This window comes from Cotesia glomerata, linkage group LG7, assembly GCF_020080835.1.
Source record: "Cotesia glomerata isolate CgM1 linkage group LG7, MPM_Cglom_v2.3, whole genome shotgun sequence".
Taxonomy (NCBI): Eukaryota; Metazoa; Arthropoda; class Insecta; order Hymenoptera; family Braconidae; genus Cotesia; species Cotesia glomerata.
The window spans coordinates 15,887,076-15,911,933 of NC_058164.1; the positions used below are offsets into that span (position 1 = coordinate 15,887,076).

At 38.7% G+C, this 24,858-nt stretch overlaps 1 protein-coding gene across 1 annotated transcript; it reads left to right on the plus strand.

Annotated features, from left to right (window-relative positions):
- The first annotated feature begins 18,143 nt into the window (after nt 1-18,143).
- Nucleotides 18,144-23,344, plus strand: LOC123269680. Its single transcript, XM_044735517.1, has 3 exons — nt 18,144-19,979; nt 20,025-22,500; nt 22,620-23,344. The coding sequence occupies exons 1-3, from the start codon at nt 18,144-18,146 to the stop codon at nt 23,342-23,344; spliced, it is 5,037 nt and encodes a 1,678-aa protein (XP_044591452.1).
- The last annotated feature ends 1,514 nt before the right edge of the window (nt 23,345-24,858 follow it).

Genomic DNA, 24,858 nt, shown 5'->3' on the forward strand with positions numbered 1-24,858 from the left:
CCTCTAAAAAAAAAAAAAAAAAAAAAATACACACACACACACACACACACATACAGATATACAGACATCATCGCGGAAACATTCGGGGAAGCTTCCTAGGACCTCAAAACGTCGGGATATGATGAGAACTCGATTTTCGAAAAACGGGGTAAAACCAATAACTTTCCAATTTTTGAAAATTTTCAATTTTCTTAGCGGGAAGTTAAAAATCCTCACCAAACACGAGCCCTATAGCTCAACTCTAAGGGGTCGCTTTTTTTGTTTTAGTTTCCCATTTAATTAACATGGGAAAAATTCTTTTTTGTTTTAAATTGAATTTACACATAATTTACGCAATTTTTTGCAAAAAACGATTTTATATTCTTAAAGTAGAGTCTTTGAGCTTTACAAAACTCTGAGACAAAGTATGATTATCTCTACAAAAAGACAAGTTACAGCCATTTAAAAATGACTAAATTTCGAAATTTAAAGAAATAGTTGGCAATTGGATCATTCCATGTCAGATCGACGAATAGTTGGAATCGATCTCTTTCAATTTGGACAAATTTTTATCAGAAGTTTTCGATTATCATAAAACGAAGTTCTGCCAAAAGAAAAACAATAAAAAAATTTTTTTCAAAATTTTGCAATTTTTTCAGTTTTTCAATTTTATTTTTGTAATATCTCGAACGCTATTGTAGATATAGGAATTGCCTTTTGTTTGTTCAAAAAGGGACACTTAGGGTTATTGAAAAAAAAATATCTTGGTAAAAAATTTTAAAAAATGCCAAATTTGTCAAATTTTGAATTTATGAAAATCGTTAAAAATTACGATCGAAGTTAAAATTTTAGCTCAATTTTTCTTTTTTAATACATAGTAATCATCTTAAAAAATTCTGAAATATAGAAAGGTGTTTTTTTTTTCAAAAATGTCAATTTTTGAATTTAAAAAAAAAATTTTTTTACGTTTTTTGCAACTTTTAAATAAGGTAAAGTTATGCAGATACATAGTATTGCAATTTTGAGGATTAAAACTTGAATTCATGACGTGGAAATATTGAACAATAAATTAATTTCAACTTTTTTTTATTTTTTTGACATGATCTCAGTCATCCTTAACGCATAAAAAATAAAAAAAAAAAATTTTATTTATTATTCAACATTTCCACGTGATGCATTTAAGTTTTAATCCTCAAATTTACAATATTATGTATCTGCATAACTTTACCTTATTTAAAAGTTGCAAAAAAAGAGAAAAAATCTTTTTTTGAAATTAAAAAATTGATATTTTTGACAAATAAAAACACCCTTCTAAAAATTTTAGAATTTTTTAGGGGATTACTATGTATCATACGAAAAAAATTGAGCTAAAATTTTAACTTCGATCGTCATTTTTAACAAATTTCAAAAATTCAAAATTTGACAAATTTGGCATTTTTGAAAATTTTTTTCCAAAATATTTTTTTTTCAATAATCCTAAGTGTGCCCATTTTAAACAAAAAAAAGGTCATTCCTATATCTGCAATAGCGTTCAAGATATTACAAAAATAAAATTGAAAAATTGAAAAAATTGCAAAATTTTGAATTTGCATATCTTTTGAAAAAAAATTTTTTATTGTTTTTCCTTTGGCAGAACTTCGTTTTATGATAAACGAAAACTTCTGATAAAAATTTTTCCAAATTGAAAGAGATCGATTCCAACTATTCGTCGATCTGAAATGGAATGACCCAATTGTCAACTTTTTTTTTAAATTTCGAAATTTAGTCATTTTTAAATGGCTGTAACTAGTCTTTTTGTAGAGATAATCGTACTTTGTCTTAGAGTTTTGTGAAGCTCAAAGACTCTACTTTAAGAATATAAAATCGTTTTTTGTAAAAAATTGCGTAAATTATTTGTAAATTCAATTTAAAACAAAAAAGAATTTTTCCCATGTTAATTAAATGGGAAACTAAAATAAAAAAATTAGTAAAACGGTTCACCCTAAAGGCCATCCCTGCAACTTCCCGCTAATTCCATTCCTGGGCGCTTAAAATTGTACTTACGACGTTTTTGAGATTTTTGAGCTCAAAATATAATTTATGTGATATTTTGAGCTCGCTAAGCTCAGAGAGATAGTATTTCTATGCATTTGAGCTCTTTGAGAAGTTTCATAGAACACTACTTTTGGAATTTTCAAACCGCAATAACTTTTGAATGGATCAACTGATTTTCACGCAGTTGGCGGCAGTCAACGCAGTTTTATTAGCCTCATAAAAAATTTTAAAGCTTTAATTGATCGAATCAAAAATTTCGGAGTAATTCCGAAAAAACACTTTTTTCGGGTTTCTTTCGTTCACGAAATCTCTCGAACGAATTAATCGATTTCGACCAGCTTGGTGGCAATCGACGTGGTTTTTTATTATCTAGAGCTGATTAGTTTTTGGAATCGATCGGTAGAGCCGTTTAAAAGTTATCCAAAAAAAAACACATTTAAAAAAATTTTTTTTCTTAGTTTTTTGAAGATTTCTCAAAATCTACTGATCCGAATCGGTCTAAATTATACTCGAAATCTAAGTTTGGCCAAGCCCTTTCAGATCGCACAAACCGCGATAAAATCGGATGAGCCGTTCAAAAGTTATAAGCGGTTGACATACTTTCACACACCCCTGATTAAAAATATTGATTGAAAAGTATTAGGAATCAATCACCCCATGTAAACTGTAGTGTTTCAAAAAAACAAACTATTTTTTTTTTTTCGAAGAACTTTGAAAATTCTTCAGAGTATCCCTAATCGAAGACATTGTGAAAATCTCAGCCCTTAATATTAATGTATAGAGGTGGCTGTAATTAATTTTTTATTTCCATTTAAATAACATAGAAAAAAATTTTTTTTTACTTTTGAATTTTGCTAGTCAACAACGAAGCATTTTATAGCTATGATCGATACATATTCTTGTAGGAAATTTAACGATCTACAAAAATTGTCTGAATGAATATATGCGTACGGAGAACCATTTCGGAGTTATCAGGCCTTAAACATCGAACTGTTTAAAAAAATAATATTTATTTATAAATACGAAAAATCGACTTAAATCACTTAAATAAACAATATTATATATCAAAAAATTAAAATGATAAATTTCTAAGAGGTTTTTGATGAAAAGTTTTTATTAATTATTGATTACTGACTAATTTCACTGAACAGCGCTAAAAAAATACAGATGTATTACGAATTTATGGTCAATATCCCTTCAATAGTACAATTTACATAAAGTTTTTTTTAGAACAGCTCGGAAAGTCTTCTCTATGTTTTTTTACCGTTTGTAGCAAACCTTGAAATTGTTCTTCACTGTTAGTTAAATGCTGATTATATTTAGTAATTAATGCGACATTCCCCTCAGCAACGTCATTCACTACTTTTAATATACTAAAAAATTGAATATTTTCTTGAAAGCTTCTGTGACTAGCCCATAAAGTGATGTCGACATCAAGAAACTCAGTAGACAATCCAAATCGTTCAAATAATACCAATGATCTTTTAGAAACGAAATGACTTAGATCTTTTATTAATAACGTATTCAACTTATTCTTATTGATTATGAAGCGCTTTTTATTTAATATACTACTATCTCGGGACTTTATAGCAGTTACCATTCTAATTTTTATTTCCGGTGAAACTCTCGAATCAAATAAAGCCAAAGCTGCTAATTCTTCAGAAAGGTACCACAGATGATTAGTCATTTTCTCAGATGTCTTTTTTGAAACAGCTGAATTAATTTTTTTGTCGAGAAGCAAATTTTTTATCAGCATTAAATCATTACTTGACGCTGTTATCGCTGACGTTGCTGAAAACCACGCTTTTATGTGAAATTTTATCACAAAAATACAAATTTGACGGACTCCTACAATTTCGGTCTTTGTTAGCTTTAACTGATTTCTAAACATGAATATTTTTAAATTATAAATCGCTTTTGCCATCCACCTTACATGATGAACAGCTCCAGGATATTTAAAAACTACTCCGTCAGATGGCAAAGCTCCCAAAAAAATCAGAGCTAAGTCCAGAAGCTCCTTATAATCTCCTCTTGGTTGCGAAATCTACAACAACAATAATTATGATTATTTATATTATGACACATACGAAACGCAATTGAAAATAATTAAGAACCATAATCAACATTACTTGTAAGTAATTAGCAATAAGTATTAGGATTTCATCTTTTATATCTGCAAGGGCTTCTTGAACTTCTCTGTCTGAAATCCCAGTAGTATATTTTTGTCGATCAATATCACTCCATTTGTTTTTGAACCGAGTAAAAATCGAAACATTTGGACCTGAAGATGTAGGCCAATAAGTTTCAAATGCGGATCTTAAAACTAGCTCAATAATGTGATGCCGGCATGGTAAATAAGTCAACTCTCTTCTTAGTGCTTGTTCAACGAGAACACATGCACCACTGTGAATTCCTTAAAAAAACCATGAATTACAAATTTAAATGTAAGTACTGATAAATAACAAAATAAATAACCAATACATTACCTGAAACAATGAAAACCAAAAAAAATTATCATTTGAGTTAAGGGGGTATTCTGGTTTGACTTTCGATTTTTGTGCACTTTTTTGGGATTTTTTTGTAAAGACCAATGAGGAGATAGAACTTTGAACCTTTCAACATTTATTTATAGATATTTCAAGCGTATACAGTTAAAATTTGAACTAAAAACATTCACTAGAATTAAAGTTATAGTGGTCTGAAGACACCCGCCACGACAAAAATTGACGCTCACTTCCTCCATGATATTAGCTGATTGGCTTATCTGAAACAAAAAAAACCGCCGGGGTTTTAATCTGTATACTTAAATACATCGATTGGACTACGATTGAAAAAAAATTTTTTTGATTTCTATTTTTTTTGTATCAAAAAGTTGAGAAAAAAAATGAAATTCGAATTTTTTTGTTCCGAAGTCTGTCAAAAATCCAATTTTTAAAAATTTTTTTTTGATCGTAGTCCACCCGGTGTATTTGAGTATACAAATTAAAACCCCGCCGGGTTTTTTCATTTCAGATATGCTAATCAGCTGATATCATGGAAGAAGTAAGCATCAATTTTTTTCGAAGCGGGTATCTTCAAGCCACTTAACTTTAATTCTACTAAATGTTTTTAGCTAAATATTTAACTTTAAACTGTATACTCTTGAAATATATATAAATAAATAGTAAAAGTTCAAAGTTCTATCTCTTCATTGGTCTTTACAAAAAAATGCACAAAAATCAGGACGTCAAACCAGAAGACCCGCTTAAGCAAATAAAGTAGAGGAAAAAAAGTTTCAGATATATCTAGATTTATAGCATAGAATTTGTTCGACTTCGATTTTTCGTCAGTAGAGATATATTATAATTTGATAAAAACCTGTATTTACAGCTGCAGTATCAAAACATAATGCTGTAATACTGTCAGCGATAGACCATTCACTCAGGATAGAAATAATTGCTGAGGCTTGACTTTCCTCAGTTCCAGAGTCAATTTTGGGAGCACCAAGTAGTATTTCTTGTCTCGAAGCTGATAATACGATTGGTAATCTGTCCACGTCTTAGCGCGTTTCAATGTCAGGCATTATCTTCCCATCCCAGTGTAAAACGCATTTATCAACTTTTAAATTTTGTTGTAAATTTGCCATTGTACTTTTTCTCGCTAATTCACGCTGACAATGGATGGTTGAGTGACTCAAATTATATTGACTTATATCTAGTCCCGCGCTGATTAAAGTAGCAGCTACAATGTAAGTAGCATTTCTGCTACTTACATTTGCACGATCCAATGCACTGACAAGCTTAGGCGTGATTATTTCAAGTTTTTTTCGCTGCCGTGAAACCTCTATATCATCTTCGAAATGAGATGCTGCATTTGAAGTTCGACTTAAACTTGAATCTGTTTTTTGACTTAATAATAATCCAGTATTATTCTCATCACTTTGAATTTCGTCGGCAAAATATAAAAAGTTTAACTTTTGAATCCTCGGAGATTGAAAGAAAACCAAAAATTTTAAAATATATCAGACACAGTATAAGTTACGCACAGAAAATAAGTGTGAGACATTCAAGTTAGTCAGGATTTGTAATTAATTTTATAAAAATAAAAAATAAAAATGTTAAATATTTAACTTGTATTCAAGAATAACTAAAAATATTCAAAATAATTACTGACCAATTTAAGAAAAGGTAATACTGAAAAAAAAAATGTTTAAAAACATAATTTTATTCAATTGTTAGAATTCAATAAATACTTCGTGCATAAAAAATCAGTAAGAAGATACGTAAATTTTTTGCTGATAATAAAATTATCTTTAAAAAATTTTGTGGAAATGAAATAATGCTAGGTTTATAAATGACTATTTTTGAGGATTTTTGTGCTATTTACCCTAGGTGACAATTAAAAATAAAAACCACTCACCAATTCTATCTTCATCAATATTATTAGCTACCGTTTTTACTGGAGGATTAATATGGAGAAAACCTCGTCGATTTGACTGTCTTTGGCCTTGCAAAAATAACTTTTGACTTTCATTAATGAGTTTCATTACTTTGTGATGTGCTATGTCGAATAATTTCTCAATATCGGCACAAAAAATAGAAACTTTTTTTTTTTGAGTAGATGACAGCTTTTGATTTTTATTTTTTAGCAAATTTTTCCAAACAGTGTGATGGCGAATGAGTTTTCTTACTGCAGAATTTTTCGCACAAGTCGGAATTCCAGCTTCAGACCATAAATCGAATACATTTTCAACCGTAATTAATGCACTTTTCTTAATAGTCAAGCTTTGAGAACAATGATAATGAAAGAAAAGAGACATAACCTCTTTTAAGCTCGGCAGTTTGCTTCCTACAAATTTTGTAATTTGATAACCAATTAAATAAATTTGCTTCTCCATCTTAAGCTTAACAATGAGATTTTATAAACACAATTACAAATAATTATAAATAAATTAAATATTATATTAAACTAATTTTAGTTTAAAACATTAACAATTACGTTGTTTTACTACGAAGTAATGTAAGATAAAAAAGCTCTGAGAGAGACAGGTTTGTGACGGCAGAAAGCGGAAATAATTAATGTATTATCATTTCTATAAAAATCATACTAACAATTCAATAAAAATTGATTGTTCAATTGAAGTACTATATAACTATATAGCACTGAGTTAAATTACATAACCTAGAATTTTTAAAACTATTTCGTTAATAACAGTACATGACAATTTAAAAAATATGATATTTCATAAATTTTATCAATTAATAAATAATTTTCTTTTTCATGTTTATAATTTATTTTTAAAAAAGCAAATAATTTTTTAAAAATAGTGAAAAATTATAACTTCGTAATTCATGAAATTTTATCATAAATTTATCATTTTAATTTTTTGATATATAATATTGTTTATTTAAGTGATTTAAGTCGATTTTTCGTATTTATAAATAAATATTATTATTTTTTTAAACAGTTCGATGTTTAAGGCCTGATAACTCCGAAATGGTTCTCCGTACGCATATATTCATTCAAACAATTTTTGTAGATCGTTAAATTTCCTACAAGAATATGTATCAATCATAGCTATAAAATGCTTCGTTGTTGACTAGCAAAATTCAAAAGTAAAAAAAAATTTTTTTCTATTCTATTTGAATGGAAATAAAAAATTAATTACAGCCACCTCTATACATTAATATTAAGGGCTGAGATTTTCACAATGTCTTCGATTAGGGATACTCTGAAGAATTTTCAAAGTTCTTCGAAAAAAAAAAAAATAGTTTGTTTTTTTGAAACACTCTAGTAAACTGTATATCTATATATACATGAAAAAGAATTGAAAGTATTCAAAAGTATTTAAATTTTATCATTTTAATCCTTTTCAATCAATATTTTAACCAGAGACACACAGACACACACACAAACACACACACAAACACACACACACACACACACAAACACACACACACACATACACACACACACATACAGTCACCGTGACAATCTCACAGGAGTAGTCAGGGAAGCTTCCTATGACCTTCAAACGTCGAGATCTGATGAAAACTCGATTTTTGCAAAACGGGGTGAAAACAATAACTTCCCGAATTTCTTAGCGGGAAGTTAAAAAGCGACCCTTTAGAGTTGAGCTATAGGGCTTGTGTTTGGTGAGGATATTTTTTATATCAAATAGAAACATTTGAACGGGTAAGAGTTAAAAAAAAAAATTAAAAAGTTTTTTTTTCCCCTCCGAGCGTAAAGCGGCAACTTCAGCCCCGCTGCGCTAAGCGAAGTTACCGCTTTACGCCTCCATCGAGGAAAAAAATAGTACACACTCCTCGGGAAGTAAATAAGAAAGCCTCAGATCACATATTTGTTGACCTCGGCTTCGCCTCGGCCAACAATTACATGTGATCTGAGACATTTCTTACTTTATTTCCCTAGGGGTGTAATATACTATTGAATCACCCTAATACACACACACACCCCGTGTCGGGCTGCTGGGACTCGCATTGGGCGCCTCCCCAGGCGGTGGATAGGGGAATGCCCGGCAAAAACGTCAGGTACCGAGAAAGTAAAATATTCGAAGTAGACCAAAACCTAGCAAACAACGATATGGAAATGTCACAACACTTTTAAACATCGTTTACCGCACAGAAGAGAGATACCTCAATACCGGCAAGGGAGGGCGTGCAAACGGGCCTGAATTCGTCGTCATCAAGCGACCGTTTGGACAGCGGGGTGGACCCCATGGCTCTGCTGTCTAGTAATGCTACAGGGAGTAAGACAACATCCCAGATAGAAGTAGATGGACAGTCAAAAAAAGTTCCTCCAAAAAGTGGCAGATCTATTGCTCCTGTCAATACTCATGCTTTCCGAGAAAGGATTAGCTCTCTACTGACCGTCACCGGCCAACAATCGCCAATGAAACGGCTCGGTAGCAAGATCGAAGAGTTAGCTGATTTCATCAAGGACAAAAAAAAATCTCCATCATAAAATCAAAAAAATTGGTTACGTATATTGATGCGACATATAGGCTGGCCAATAAATCACCTACGACGTTGGCGACAACCACTCAAACATCTCCGTGGATGAACACAAAACCACAGTCACTTTTGGTCACTCCTGAGAAACTGCCACAGCAAAGAAAGGACAACAACAAGAAGAGGCAGCTTTCTACGCCCAGCCCTTCCTCAGCAAGTGACAATCCAGCACAGAAAAAGACTGCCCGAGAGGACACCTGGATCAAAGTGACTTGGCAACAGAAAAAGAAAAAGGAAGAACACGAAACAGAGGCTCCTTCTACTAAAGCTCAAAAACAACCAAGTTAGGGTGGCTCTAAGAAACCGAGGAGGAGAGGAAGACAAGAACTAAGGCTGTTCTGGTCCAACCAGTAGATGGCCGAACATATGCCGATCTCCTAAAGGAAATCAAAGCCAAGGTAAACCCTGTCGAGACGGGCGTAGACATGAAGTCTATAAAACGGACAAAACATGGAGGCGTTCTCCTCGAAATGGCCCAAAAGACCAAAGATAGCAGTATTTTTACCGAAGCGGTAAAGTCAGCTACTGCTAATCTCAGTACGGTCAAGACGCTATCACCAATAACAACGATCGAGATCCTCGACTTAGATGAAATCTCTACTGAGGGAGACGTCCGTGAAGCACTTAAACGTGAGTTCGCTCACAGCCTGGAGTTCAAACGGGTAAATCTGACAAAACCCACACCACGAAGCAATCGAGCAGCCTTCTGCGAGATTAGGCCAGCGTGATTAAGGCCCTTGGCAAGGCCCGTATAAAGATCGGCTGGGTTAACTGCCGTATACGCCCAGTTGCAAAAGTAACCCACTGCTTTAAAAGTCTTAGTTTTGGACACCAAACTCGCCAGTGTACGGGACCAGACAGAAGCAGGTGCAGCTACAAATATGGCGGAGAAAACCACAAGGCTGTAAACTGCACGGAGAAGCCAAAATGCTTCCTTTGTACTCTGGACAAAGATGCCCAGGACGGTTTATGCCATATTTCTGGCACCAGAGCTTGCACGGCATTCCCCACAGCACTTGACGAAGCCACAAGAAAGCAGAAATGACACGCATACTACAAGGCAACTTGAATAGGTGCGCTTTGGCGCAAAACCTGCTGCGCCAGCGCGTTTTTGAAGATAAAATCGACGTCTGTCTTATCTGCGAGCAATATCTAAACATCGATGGTAAAACATGGTTCGCTGATAAGTCCGGTACAGCAGCGATCTGGATAGCAAACTCAAAGAAGGTCACTGTCAACAAGAACGGAAGCAGAGCAGGCTTCGTCTGGATCGAGACTCCCACGGCCCACTTGATGAGTGTCTACCTTTCACCCAACGAAGAGATTAGTGTGTTTCGCCAGAAGTTAGCAAACATAGAGGCCATCATCGGCAAGCTCGACGGCGATGTCATCGTAGCTGATGATTTCAATGCCAAATCGGCTGAATGGGGTGCTGATTTTGTAACAGGGTAAAATTACCCTGAATCGATAAGTCGCCGGATATCGATAATTGTTCGACGCAGCACTGGCGCGTCTCGATCTTCGGGCTTAGAGAGAGAGTAGGAGGGGATAGTTTTGAGTTATTACAGGTGAGCCTTGCAGTGCAGAAGAGAGAAGTGGTGTAACCGCCAGACAGAGTGCCACGGAAATCAAGAGGAACCGATCCCCGGAGTAGTTACCAGTCGAAGGAAGGAAACAACAACTAGGACTTCAATTTCAAGCAGTGAGTTAGATCGTCAGATTTACATCAAGGCATCGAAAATTACTCTGTGGACTAGAAGTGGACCGCGGTTTATCTGATACTCGGTTTACTTCTCCTCTTCTGATTTATTTATTCAATTAATTGTTTAATTGACAATAATTCAAAGATTTGTTTAAATTTTAATTGTTGATATTCGTTAGTCGATACTGAGTGATTTTCAAGGAGACTTATACCCGAGCGTCACTCAGTAGACCTTGCGGTGAAAAAGTGCGTATATTTCGAGAGAATTTATTTTATTAAAATTTAAACTTAGTTAGTTATTTATTAAATTATTGAACATCTAAAAATAGTTCTGAAATTTTACTAATTATATTGGACAATTTAGTCAGATAAAAACAATAGTAAAATTTTTCACGAAATCCATTGTCTTCTCACGAATTCTAGTCAAGCGTCGGTTATATTTTTACATCGCAGATAATCCGGACCCAAGGTCAAAACTTAAGTACTAACGAATATTTGGCGTCCAGTTTAAGAACCCAAATTTTTATCGATTATTTGTATTAAATATTTTATTATGAATTTATTGAATTTTTATTTATTAATATTATTATATCGCGAAATTGTTTATTAATATTACGGAGCGTTAAAGATTGATTTAATTGAAGAAATTTTATGGTAATTAATTTCGATGTTAAGATAGTTTATTACATTATTATTTATTTAGACTGAAATTATTCTACTTGGTTAATTTATTGAATTAAAACTAAGTTTAGGACTAAACTTAAGTTCAGGAAATTATTAAGATAAATTAATTCGTCATTTTATTGATAATTATTTGTAAATTATTCATCAGCGTGGATATTAAGTCCAAGAATTTATAGTCAAATCTTTTGATGAGAATTTATTAAGAGTTTATTTATTAGAGAATTAATTACCATGGTTGAATATTAAATTCGGGATTTGATTTTGAATAAATTTATGAGCTGGATTTAGTTCAGATTTTTAATAAAAATAAATTATTAGTTGGAATTGTTATGTAAATTAAATACTAGCTAACGATTGAATAATTTTAGTATGAATTAACGTCGATATTAATTTTTGTTGAAACTAGTTGTTATAATTTTTATTATAAATTAAATAAAGTCAATTCAGTGTGTTTTTTTTTTTTTTTTTTTTTTTTTTTTTTGTAAAGAGGTACGAAAAAAGATCTTCAAAAGACACCGGTATCGTTAACTCTGCCGCCCATCTTCCGGCAGATATCGATAGTTGGTAGTGTGGAGATTTTTACCCACTAAAAAAAATATTCCTCTTCCCCTCTCCCCTAGATGGTACGGGGAGGACTGGATTGGAACCGCTTTAGCATTACTTCAATCCAGTCGTGCTGAGTCTCACGACGCCTACTCCTGGCTACTGGTCCCTTTCTGCGATTTTGTCTTTCAGGAGGTGCTGTGCATAAACTGTAACAGCTGACCAGTTTTCCTCTTGTTTGATCATATAGGTCACCAGGCTTGAAGGGGAGAGCCTGGTGCTTATGATCTCTTCGGTGCTTCTTCTGTAGTCCTTCCATCGATCACACTCGAAAAACGTGTGCTCGGCGTTGTCAATTTTGTCTGGACAGTATTTGCACGTTGGTGTGCTGTGCAAACCCATCTTGAATAGATAGGCATTGAACTGCCCATGTCCCGTCAGTAGCTGGGTCAGAAAGAAGTCCGTGTCGCCGTGCTTCCGAGAAAGCCAGACGTTGATGTTTGGGATCAGTCGCGCCGTCCATCTGCCTGTCTCTCCCGACGTCCATCGGTCCTGCCACTCTTGCTGCGTTTCCGTTTTTATTCTCGTTCTTGCCTCCTTCATGTTTTCGCCACCGATTTTAGCGTCGTAGAGTCTTGCTCTCTCGAACGCTAATAGGTCGATGGGCGCAGCTCCCTCAATGACCAATACAGCCGCTTCGGAAACCGTGCGGTAGGCGCAGGCAACCCTGAGAGCACCTCGCCGCTGTGCTGCTGCGATCTTTCGCCGGTAGGTCTTCTGCTTTAATATGTCTGCCCATATTTCCGCTCCATAAAGCAGTACCGAATGGACTGCTTCCAGAAGGACTCTCCTCTTTTTGGTTCTTGGTCCCATAGTATTCGTCATAATTCTTGCTAGGCTAGACACCGTCTTGCTGGCTTTGTGGCATGCACTATCGAGGTGTTCGCGGAAAGATAGTTTCTCGTCTATCATCACCCCCAGATAGCGCAGGGCCCTTGTTGACGTTAGCGTTATTCCTCCCATGTCCACAGCAAATGGTTTTGGGAACCATTTTTGGCGAGTCAGAACGACCATCTCGGTTTTGTGTTTTGCGAGTTTCAGGTGGTGTTTATCGAGCCAAGTCTCGACAGCATCAATGGTTTCCCGAACGAGTAGTTCGGCCTCCTCTACGCTGTCTACTATTATCGTGGCCGCGACGTCGTCTGCAAAGCCCGTTATCTCCACTTGCTTTGGCAACGGGATTTCCAGAAGCTCGTCGTAGTCCGCATTCCATAGATCGGGCCCCATTATTGAGCCTTGTGGCACGCCAGCCGTTATGGCGTATTCTTGTGGACCTTCCGTGGTTTCTGCTATCAGCTTTCTCTCGTCAAGGTAGTTGTCGACTAGTGCCAGATTCTCCGGCTCCACGTCAAATCTGTGCTCCAGGGCGTCCAAAATATCTCTCCAATTTGCGCTGTTGAAGGCATTTCTAATGTCTAGCGTGAGGACAAGACACACCTTGCGGGCTTTGAGGCTACCAGTCCATGCATCTCTCGCTGTCGCTACGACTTTCTGGATCGCGCCGACTGTTGAACGTCCTTTCCGGCAATTCAGTGTGTGTGTGTGTGTGTGTGTGTGTGTGTGTGTGTATGTCTGTGTGCTTGTGTAAACCTCTTATAACTTTTGAACAACTTGAACTCAGTACTGACGGAACCCAGTGTTTTCATTTTTAGGCGAGAGTAGAGCATACCTACGCTTGCGCTTAAGGCATACAATACATTAGTGTTATTTTATCCGGCCCGAGCAGCTGGGTTCAGGCCTAATCGGGAGTATTTTGTTTCGTTATTTGTAACATAAAAAAATTTATATTGTTCAGCCAAAAATATCAATATTCTTGAGTTTAATTTATTTATAAATTGTTATATTTGAAAAAATAAATGTGAATATATTACATTGTATTTATTAAATTATAAAAACTTTTTATGCGATAAATTAATTCTTTTTTTTTTTATTTATTTTAATTGTTTTCAAATATTTTAAGCAGGTACAATTAATTCAAAAAAATTTACGATGAGATATCGTATAAATTCAAATGTTTTCACTCAGGTTCGACAGTGTAATATTAAATACTGAAAAAATTTAGTACATTGAAGTAAAAAATTTACTATATTGAGCCGCAATATATTAGATACTCAAACTATTTTTAGTTAAACATGGGCTTAACAGTCATCTGGATTAACTTTAACTCAGAAAACAGAAAAGATAATTCAGACAGCCCAGACCGGGAATCGAACCCGGATCTTTTGGTTACTCACCAAGAGCTCTTCTAGTTAAGCTATCTGAGAAATTGTCCGTATCAAACTTTCAGTCACCTAATTATTTGTTGTTTAACACAATAACAGAAAAACACCCAGGTTGGGAGGTGCTAAAGGACTAAGTTAGAAACCGTTGTATTTATGCCGGGAGGAGGTACAACGGGAATAAGGCTGTTGTTAAATTGTTTATAGTGTGAGTGATTAAAGTTGTTAAATTATTATTGTTAATAAATATTGACCATATTGTTAATTAACTATTTATTTATTTCACAGCAACCTTCCTCCACTCTCTCTAACTCTAAGATAAGCCCTCTGCTCTGGACTGGTTTCAGGAACCGCGAAAATAAATCTGGTGGCACCCTTATAGATTAATTTGGTTTTGATATCAATTAATAGATTTTGTTTTATTTTAATTAATTTAAGGGGCCAATTGGACAGCAAATAAATACTGTTACAGATTCTCTGACACCAGAGGAAACGAAGTGGCAGACTTCGCAGCAAGACTTGACTTCATAGTGCTGAACACTGGAACTACTACAACCTTTAGAAGATCGGGGTATAAGGAATCCATCCTAGACATTTCGCTGGCAACTCCAAGGATAGCCAACATGATTGAAGATTGGACTGTATCCGAAGAATACAGTGGGAGTGATCACCAGTATGTGACATTCAGAGTTGGAATGGCACCTGCCCGGCTCCACAACGAGTTCTTCAGCAGTGAAAGTGGAACACCAGGAGGCTTGATCCAGAGACATTACGAGCGTCACTTGCACGTAGCTGGTTTACGCTTCAGAACAATCCGACTCTGGATACCTGCAGCGAGACGGAAAAGGCAGTGCTCAAAGCGATGAAGAAAATTGCTGCCGCATGTGATGCCTCTATGCCGCGGCTGAAAAATCGGAGTTTTCACAGGCCAGCGTACTGGTGGACAACAGAAATAGCAGAATTTCGCAAAAGATGCCATGAGCTACGTCGCCGCGCAACGAGAGCTGCGAAACTCTCCCTAAACCAAGACTTATACTCGAACGAGTACAAGCAGGCCAAAAAGACGTTAAACAGAGCCATCAAAGCAAGTAAAGCGAGGTTATGGAAAGAGATCTGTAACGATCTTAACAAGGACATCTGGGGTAAAGCCTACCAAATTGTCGTCAAACGACTTGGAAAGGCTTCACCAGAAACGCCGAAGTCACCTGCCCTAACGGACACCATTATAGCAAAGCTTTTCCCCGCTGCGGGAGAAGAAACACTACGTTAAAAACGGTGAAGCAACACCCTTTATAATTAAGGAACTACAAGACGTGGCTAAGTCTCTCAAGACAGGAAAGGCACCTGGCACTGATGGCATCCCGGCATCCGTGATCAAGACTGTAGCCCTGAAATACCCAGACATACTCCTGAACACTTACAAAGCATGCTGGGCAACTGGCACATTTCCCGCGATCTAGAAACGGCAGATATTGGTTCTCTTACACAAAGGCAAACGAACCCCCGTAACACCTTCGTTATTTAGACCACTCTGCATGCTGAAAAACGGCTCGAGAAGCTCATACAAAGAAGACTTCGCAACGACATCGACCGTGTTGGAGGCTTTGCCACCAACCAACATGGCCTCCGGAAAGGCCGATCGACAGTCGGAGCGATCGAGAAAGTCATAAAGACAACACAAGCATGGTCTGGTAGCCTCAAAGCTCGTAAAGTATGTCTTCTCCTCACGCTAGACGCCAAAAACGTCTTTAACAGCGCAAATTAGGGAGATATTTTAGACGCTCTGGAGCACAAATTTGAGGTGGAGCCTAAGAACCTGGCATTAGTCGACAGCTACCTTGACGAAAGAAAGCTAATAGCGGAAACTACGGAAGATCCACAAGATGACGCCATAACAGCTGGCATGCTGCAAGGCTCAATTATGGGGCCCGATCTATGGAACGCGGACTATGACGAGCTCCTTGAAATTCCGTTGCCGAAGCAAGTAGAACTAACGGGCTTTGCAGACGAAGTTACGGCCACAATAATAGTAGACAGCGTAGTAGAGGCCGAAGTACTAGCTCGGGAAACCATTGACGCCATCGAGACTTAGCTTGATAAACACCACCTGAAACTCGCCAAGCACAAAACTGAGATGGTCGTTCTGACACATCAGAAATGGTTCCCAAAACCATTCGCTGTGGACACGGGAGGAACAACACTGACGTCAACAAAGGCGCTACGCTATCTAGGGGTAATGATAGATGCGAAACTATCTTTCCGCGAACACCTTGACAGTGAATGCAGGAAAGCCAACAAGACAGTGTCTAACCTAGCAAGAATTATGACCAACACTATGGGACCAAGAACCAAAAAAAGAAGAGTCCTTCTGGGAGCAGTTCATTCGGTACTCTTTTATGGAGCATAGATATGGGCGGACATATTAAAACAGAAGACCTAGCGGCAAAAAATGGCAGCAGTGCAACGGTGAGGCGCTCTCAGAGTTGCCTGCGCCTACCGCACGGTTTCCAAAGCGGCTGTATTAGTCATTGCGGAAGCCGTGCCCACCGATCTATAGTCCAGTCATTCAAGCTTAAATTAGGTAAGAATCTCGGAATTCGAAATACCCAGCTGTAAGTCTGTAAATACTTGTATACTGACACCCTAAAAGTTGTCTCAAAACCTACGTATGGTAGGGTGTACGCAACTATAAAATTTCAAGGTCAAAGGTCACAAAAATCGGTTTTTTGCGCTTTTTTTGTAAATATCTCATTTCCTATGGGTTTTTTGCCATTTGTATTCATTATCAAAATTGTAGAACACGAAATTTTCTATAAATTTTGCTTGAAAACATTTTCCATACGGTGAACCGTTTTCGAGATAGAGGAGGGAGAGCGCGCGGTCACAGCATCACTTCAGGTCAACCGGTGCCTCTGGTTGAAAGCACGCCATATATAGTTGATGAACTATTGATAAATCAATGATTATAAATATTTGTCAATTTTTATTAACTATTACATTATATTTTATCATTTTCTTCATGCATTCAATCTATATGTTCGGTGAACAAGGCCCAGTAGCGATTAACTCGCTCCTGGGGGACTCCCAAATTCAAGAGACGTACCTGTCCACCGCTAGTTCCCGCAAAAATCGAACCGCCAATAGAAAATCAGCCTCTCGATCACGCCATGAATCAACCGCTTTATTGGCTGATCGCTCCCGCTAGACATGCGCAATAGCCTTCTTCCCCAACTCAACGAGGAAGAAGACGGACTATTGTTATTATCTTTCGCTTCTACGCTTTCGCTGCATCAAGTCGCCATTAGTATTTCTTTACTTTCGCTTTTTGTTAATAAACCGCATTTCGCTAATTTTATAATTTAAACTGCTTAAATTAACCGCTAATAATTCGCTTTAATTTATTATAGGTAAATTGTGTTAACAGTGCATTTATTTCACCGCTTTTTCAGTGCCGGCAAAGTGTTCAACCACGTGTCAACCGGCTTCGCTTTTGCAAACCACGCTGTAATTTACAAATCCGCTTTTATCTTAACAATCCGCTATTAAAAATATTAAATATTGAGTGTAATTAATGTAAATAAATTACTAGTGTTATTTTTGATAATAAATTACGCGTTTTAATTGAGATATCCAACCCTAAACCTGATCCCCGCTTTTCCGCTCTTTCTGTAATTATTCATTGGTCCCTCGAGCCGGATCAGGCTGGCTCTATCTCAATTAAATTAATTTATTATTCCGCTTAAAAATTGTTTTGTGTTAAGTGAAGTGTAATACCGCTAGGAAAGGTCGAGTGTCAGGAGCATCGCAGACCACATCGGGTGCTGCTCCTGGTAGTCATTCGTACACCGGTACGCTGAACTTTCCGCTTTAATTGACTGAAAACTCGATCTCGGTCCTACATTAAACACCGCAATGCAGTTTGAAACTGCTATTGCTATGCAAAAGCAGTACCTGGATGCTTTGTATGCCATGGTGGATCGCTTAACTAATGAGGAGCTTAACTCGCTTACGATCACCGCTATTGAGTCAGTGGCAACACAAAGCTCCAAGATTTGGCTGGACATCACTAACTTGAACTCGCTGATCTTTGAGACGTACCCGGAAGTACTTGAACACGAGTACCACGTCGGGAATCATTATACTAACGCTCACGCCACCTATGCAATCTTGGAGACCCGCATAGCCACCCGCAAAGACGTCATTCAGCAGGAGATTGATGCCAGAGAAGCCGCACAAACGCAACAAAACCTGGCTATGCACAGCACCGCCTTCATGGGAGGCTCATCGGGTACTGGACTCCCAAAAATTAAGCTCCAGAGCTTCTCTGGAGACTTTAAGCGCTGGGGATCATTTAGTCAGCTCTTCTCTGATATTGTTATTGACAATGCACTTCTGAAAAACAGCCAGAAGATGCATTATTTAAAGACATTCACCAAAGATGAAGCACACCAGCTTATTGGAAACATGTCATCCACTGATGAGTCATTTGAGCCCGCATGGAACCTTTTGAAAAGCCGCTATTCCAATCCTCGCCGCGTTGTATCATCACATCTTGAAGACCTCCTGGTTGGTGAGTCTGTTCCCGCTAGATCAGCCGCTAAATTGGATTCCTTGTTACTATCCAACCAAAAGGCTCTGGATTCCATCAAGGCACAAGGAGTTCCAGTAGATCACTGGGACCTCATAATCATACACCTGACGCTACGCCGCTTGCCGCCCGCCGTTAGAGAAGATTGGGAGACCAGCCTGGGTCTTACTGATAACATGCCGACTTACGTTCAGCTCCACGAGTTTCTCAAGTCCAAAGTCAGGGCTTGGGAGAACTTGGAACCCGCTTCGGAACCCAAGAAGCAATCTGAAGGTCATAAATCCGGAGGCTCACGCAGTAATAAACCTCAGAAGACAACATCCTCTTACACCGCTACTCAATACAAAGCAAAGCCCAGAAGAAATTGCCCGCTGTGCCCTGAGGAACATTACATGTTGTTCTGTCCAATCTTTAAGGCCGCTACTTTGGAGGAACGAATCGACATAGTCGAAAAATACCGCCTGTGCTACAATTGCTTGGGCCCGCATCGCGTCGCTGATTGTAAGACCGCTCAAGGATGCAGGAAGTGCAGTCAACGTCATCATACTTCCATCCATCGAGATACACCGCCTAAATCTGCACCACAGACACTTGCAGACAACGCACAAGATCCGCTTTCCGCTCAAGTATTGCTAGCTACCGCTTTAGTCCAGGTCCGCCCACATCATGGTAATCGAATCACTGCCAGAGTGTTGATTGATCAAGGTTCAGAGCTCTCATTTATGAGACAGTCGCTCTTCAAGAAGCTTGGACAACCGCTACAGCGTGACATGGTCATGCTCAAGGGCATTGGCAATGTCTCCGCAGGAAGCTCACTAGGTGTGAGCACAATTGAGCTTCGTTCGCTGTGTACGACCGCATCAATGCATGTCAGCATGCATATTCTACCAACACTGACGGTAGATCTTCCATCGTTCGTGATCGCTGATCCGAAATGGCCGCATCTTGAGAATCTCAAGCTCGCTGACCCACAGTATCTACAGCCACGCCCTGTAGATATTATTCTAGGTGCATCACCAGCCGCACAGATCATGAACGCAGAGATTCAACGAGGACCTCGCAATGCTCCTATTGCACAATCCACCACGCTTGGTTGGATTGTCTATGGAGCTGTCACCGCTAAACACGCTTCAACATCACACACAGCACTACATGCGTCAGTAGATACTGAATTACAAGACGCTATCGCTTAGTTTTGGGAACAGGAAGAAGTTCCATCAGGAAATTCACCGCTAAACACCGCTGAAGAAGACGAATGTGAAATTCACTTTCGTCAAACGCATTATCGACAGCCTGATGGACGCTACGTAGTGAGATTACCGCTTAAGGCCCTTGAGAGTCAACTTGGCGACTCTATCAACGCAGCTATGGGGTCACTCCGCAGATTAATAACTCGCTTGTCGCGAGAAAGAGAATATTCTGACATGTATCGTGCATTCATGGCAGAATACATTCAACTAGGACACATGGTACGAGTACCAGTCAACGAATTGCCCGCAAACGCTTATTTCTTGCCTCACCATGGGGTATTGAAGCTTGATAGTGCCACTACGAAGCTCCGCACAGTGTTCAATGGTTCCTGTGCAACATCTACAGGAATTTCATTGAACGACATTCTCCACGCAGGACCCAAAACGCAAATTGACATTTTTGATGTGATGTTGAGAATCCGTTGCAGCAGGATTCTATTCGCTACTGACATCACCAAGATGTTCAGACAGATTGAGGTCGACTCGCTTGATTGGCCGCTTCAGTGCATTCTCTGGATAGATGAGAATGACTTAATAGACGCTTACTGTCTCAAGACAGTCACATACGGAACCGCTAGTGCACCTTTTGACGCTGTACGTGTGCTTATCCAACTAGTAAAGGATGAAGGACACCGCTTTCCGCTAGCTGTTGCTCCAATGTTGAAAACACGCTACGTAGATGATATCTACGGTGGAGCAGACAACGAAGAAGACGCTATCAAGGCTGCAGTACAAACAAAAGCTCTGTGTGCAGCAGGCTGCTTCCCACTTGCCAAATGGGCTAGCAATAGCCCACGGTTACTCGCTGAAGTCGCTCCAGAAAAGCAGCTGGATACACCGCTTAAAGAAATCAGTGATGCACCAGTAAAAGTCCTGGGCATGTACTGGAATTCACGCACTGACGCTCTCCAGTTCAAGTACACGCTACCGCCAGATCCGCCTAAGACAAAGAGAGCTATTTTGTCTGAAATCGCTAAACTGTATGATCCGCTAGGAATTCTCGCACCAATAGTCGTCAAAGCCAAGATCTTTATGCAAGATCTGTGGCTAGATAGAGTGTCATGGGATGAACAATTGTCACCATCACTCATTCACAAATGGACTGGATACCGCGAGGATCTTCGAAACATCGAATCCATCCGCATTCCACGCTGGAGTAATATAGCACCTGGAGCAACTATGGAATTGCACGGGTTCTCAGACGCTTCGCAAAACGCTATGGCTGCCGCTGTTTATTTGAGAGTCACTGACGCTGATGAAAACACAAAGGTCTCACTTTTGTGTTCAAAAACGCAAGTAGCACCGCTGAAGACCATGACAATCCCACGCTTGGAATTATCTGCCGCATGGTTGCTAACACAACTGATACTTCATGTTAAAGAAGTTCAGTCGCTTGAAAATGTCAGGATCAATCTCTGGACTGACTCCGCCGTGACTCTCGCATGGATTAAAAGTCCAGCAATCCGCTGGAAGACATTCGTCCGCAATAGAGTGGGAAAAATCCAAGAAACGCTTCGAGATGTCTCCTGGAAATTCATTCCAGGAAAACAAAACCCCGCTGACTGCGCTTCAAGAGGTATACCTACGCTAAAACTGAAACAACACGCTCTCTGGTGGCATGGACCAACTTGGCTTCATGAACCAGAATCCTCTTGGCCCACTCTGGAGCCTCCAACCGACAACGCAACGCATCGAGAAGAACGCCAAGGTCTGACACTAGTAACTTGGAAAGCAGAAAATTGCCTGCTCCAACAATTACTGTCGCATTACACGCAGCTGTTTCCACTGCTACGGAAGCTTAGCATCTGGCATCGTGCCATCGACCGCTTTAAAAGAGTTCCACAATCTTCGCTGGCCTACCCGCTTACTCCATCAGACCTGGAGCGCGCTAAATTGACCTTGATTAAGTTCACTCAAGGACAATACTTCGCTAGAGAGATTCACACGCTACAAGATGGTGATGGTCTGCCTAAAAATAACAGCATCACTAAGCTGACTCCGTTCATTGACCATCAGGGGGTCCTGAGAGTCGGTGGCCGCTTGAAAAACGCATTGCTGGACCCAGAAGAGAGGCATCCAGCGATTCTACCGCGACAATCACCGCTTACATCAATTTTGATTGATGATTCGCACCGCAAAACGCTTCACGGAGGTACTCAGCTTACGCTCGCTGACTTACGCAAGAGTGTCTGGATCATTGGAGGCCGTGTTCCTGTAAGATCATTTATTTTACGCTGCGTTATCTGCACGAGACACCGTGGAGAACGCGCTCAACAGTTGATGGGTCAACTACCCACCGCACGAGTACAGCCAACTCGAGCCTTCTTGCATACAGGACTCGACTACGCTGGACCTATCACGCTGAAAACGTTTCAAGGACGTGGAGCAAAAACATACAAAGGCTGGATTGCAGTCTTTGTATGCATGTTCAGTTCAGCTGTACATTTAGAGCTAGTAACTGACTACACCGCTGCCGCTTTCATCGCCGCTTCACTAGTCGCCGAGGTATCTGCCACACGCTATATTCAGACTGTGGAACCAATTTTGTAGGAGCAGATAAAGAGCTGAAACGACTATTCGCTGCAGGATCCCGCACATTACGAGAATTATCAACCTTGATCGCTCAAGATGGCACGAACTGGAAATTCAATCCGCCTGGAGCTCCACATTTTGGAGGAAAATGGGAAGCCGCTGTGAAATCTATCAAATTTCACCTTCGAAGAACAATCGGAGACTCGCTGTTGACGCTTGAGCAATATTCAACGCTACTGGCTCAAATTGAAGTCATATTGAATTCCAGACCGCTCACACCACTGAATGAAGATCCTGCTGACCTGGCTGTACTGACTCCAGGTCACTTCTTAATCGGACAGTCACTGACCGCTATCCCAGAGCCATCGCTGACAGATTTACAACCTGCTCGGCTCTCGCACTGGGAACAAGTCCAACAAATGGTTCAACATTTCTGGAAACGCTACTACCAGGACTGCATCCACCGCTACCAGGCCATTTCAAAGTGGCATCATCGACGCAACCAGATCAAGGTGGGTTCAGTTGTACTGATCACCACTGAGGATCTCCCGCCAACCAAGTGGCCATTAGCCAAAGTAATTGCTGTCCATCCAGGTGAAGATGGACAAATCCGCGTAGTAACTGTTAAGACAATTAACACAGAGCTGGTACGTCCAATTACAAAGCTCTGTGTCCTGCCGCTAACGCATGAAGAAGATGATCTTGTCGACGCAGCCGCCAACCCGGGAGAGAATGTTCGGTGAACAAGGCCCAGTAGCGATTAACTCGCTCCTGGGGGACTCCCAAATTCAAGAGACGCACCTGTCCACCGCTAGTTCCCGCAAAAATCGAACCGCCAATAGAAAATCAGCCTCTCGATCACGCCATGAATCGACCGCTTTATTGGCTGATCACTCCCGCTAGACATGCGCAATAGCCTTCTTCCCCAACTCAACGAGGAAGAAGACGGACTATTGTTATTATCTTTCGCTTCTACGCTTTCGCTGCATCAAGTCGCCATTAGTATTTCTTTACTTTCGCTTTTTGTTAATAAACCGCATTTCGCTAATTTTATAATTTAAACTGCTTAAATTAACCGCTAATAATTCGCTTTAATTTATTATAGGTAAATTGTGTTAACAGTGCATTTATTTCACCGCTTTTTCAGTGCCGGCAAAGTGTTCAACCACGTGTCAACCGGCTTCGCTTTTGCAAACCACGCTGTAATTTACAAATCCGCTTTTATCTTAACAATCCGCTATTAAAAATATTAAATATTGAGTGTAATTAATGTAAATAAATTACTAGTGTTATTTTTGATAATAAATTACGCGTTTTAATTGAGATATCCAACCCTAAACCTGATCCCCGCTTTTCCGCTCTTTCTGTAATTATTCACTATATCTATTCAATAATCTGATAATCGTTTCCTAAAATTAAAAAATAATTAAGGAAAAAACTTAAATCATAATATAATTATATTTCCATTTACACTAATGACATTTTAAATAGAAAATAATTAAGTGCATCTTCTTTAAAATCTGTAAATTTTAAAATCTTTCCACTACGTCAAAAATTATACCTGGGAATTATACGAACCCCTATTATACACTACGGCCTTTCTATTTAGAGCCAGTAGGGACAGATGTTCAATTGTATTGTATAGTTACGACCGTCTTCTCTTTCTTTCAGTTTGAATCGTATCTTGGTAACTACGGACGTACAATTTCAAGAACTATGGCTGATTTGTGTTTTCTATGTAATAAATCAGATTCGGGAGGTGAATCGCTTATTGAAGTTGTGCGCAGTATGAAATCTCTACGAACTGCAAGTGTCGAACGAAACGACGGAAAAATTGATTATTTAAAATCCGTAACCTCTGTTAAAGTGCATGAAAAGTGCCGAAGTGTTTACATTAGTAAAAACTGTATCCAAGCAGCAAAACGGAAACAAGAAGAAGGAGAAACTATAACTTCTCCATTAGTACTCCGTAAAAAACGAGGTGAAGTGTTTGATTTTAAGAATCAATGTTTATTTTGTGGCGAAGTTGCTGATGAGGCTGCAGAAAAAAAGAAAAGAGAAAAATACAGGCGGAAGATAAAAAATGTGAGTACTCTTGAGTTCAAAGATACTGTTATCAAAAAAGCAGAAGAACGTGGGGATGATTTCGGAGAATTGGTGAAAAGTCGTATAATTTTACAGTATGATTTGATCGCTGCTGAAGCGAAGTACCATGCTGCTTGCTTTACAACCCTGATAAAAAAAAAGTATTGAGACA

Coding starts and splice junctions, on each gene's coding strand:
- LOC123269680 (XM_044735517.1), top strand. CDS start 18,144: ATGCAGTTTGAAACTGCTATTGCTATGCAAAAGCAGTACCTGGATGCT. Junction 19,980..20,024: donor ACACAGCACTACATGCGTCA/GTAGATACTGAA, acceptor TTTTGGGAACAG/GAAGAAGTTCCATCAGGAAA. Junction 22,501..22,619: donor AGTCTTTGTATGCATGTTCA/GTTCAGCTGTAC, acceptor CCAATTTTGTAG/GAGCAGATAAAGAGCTGAAA.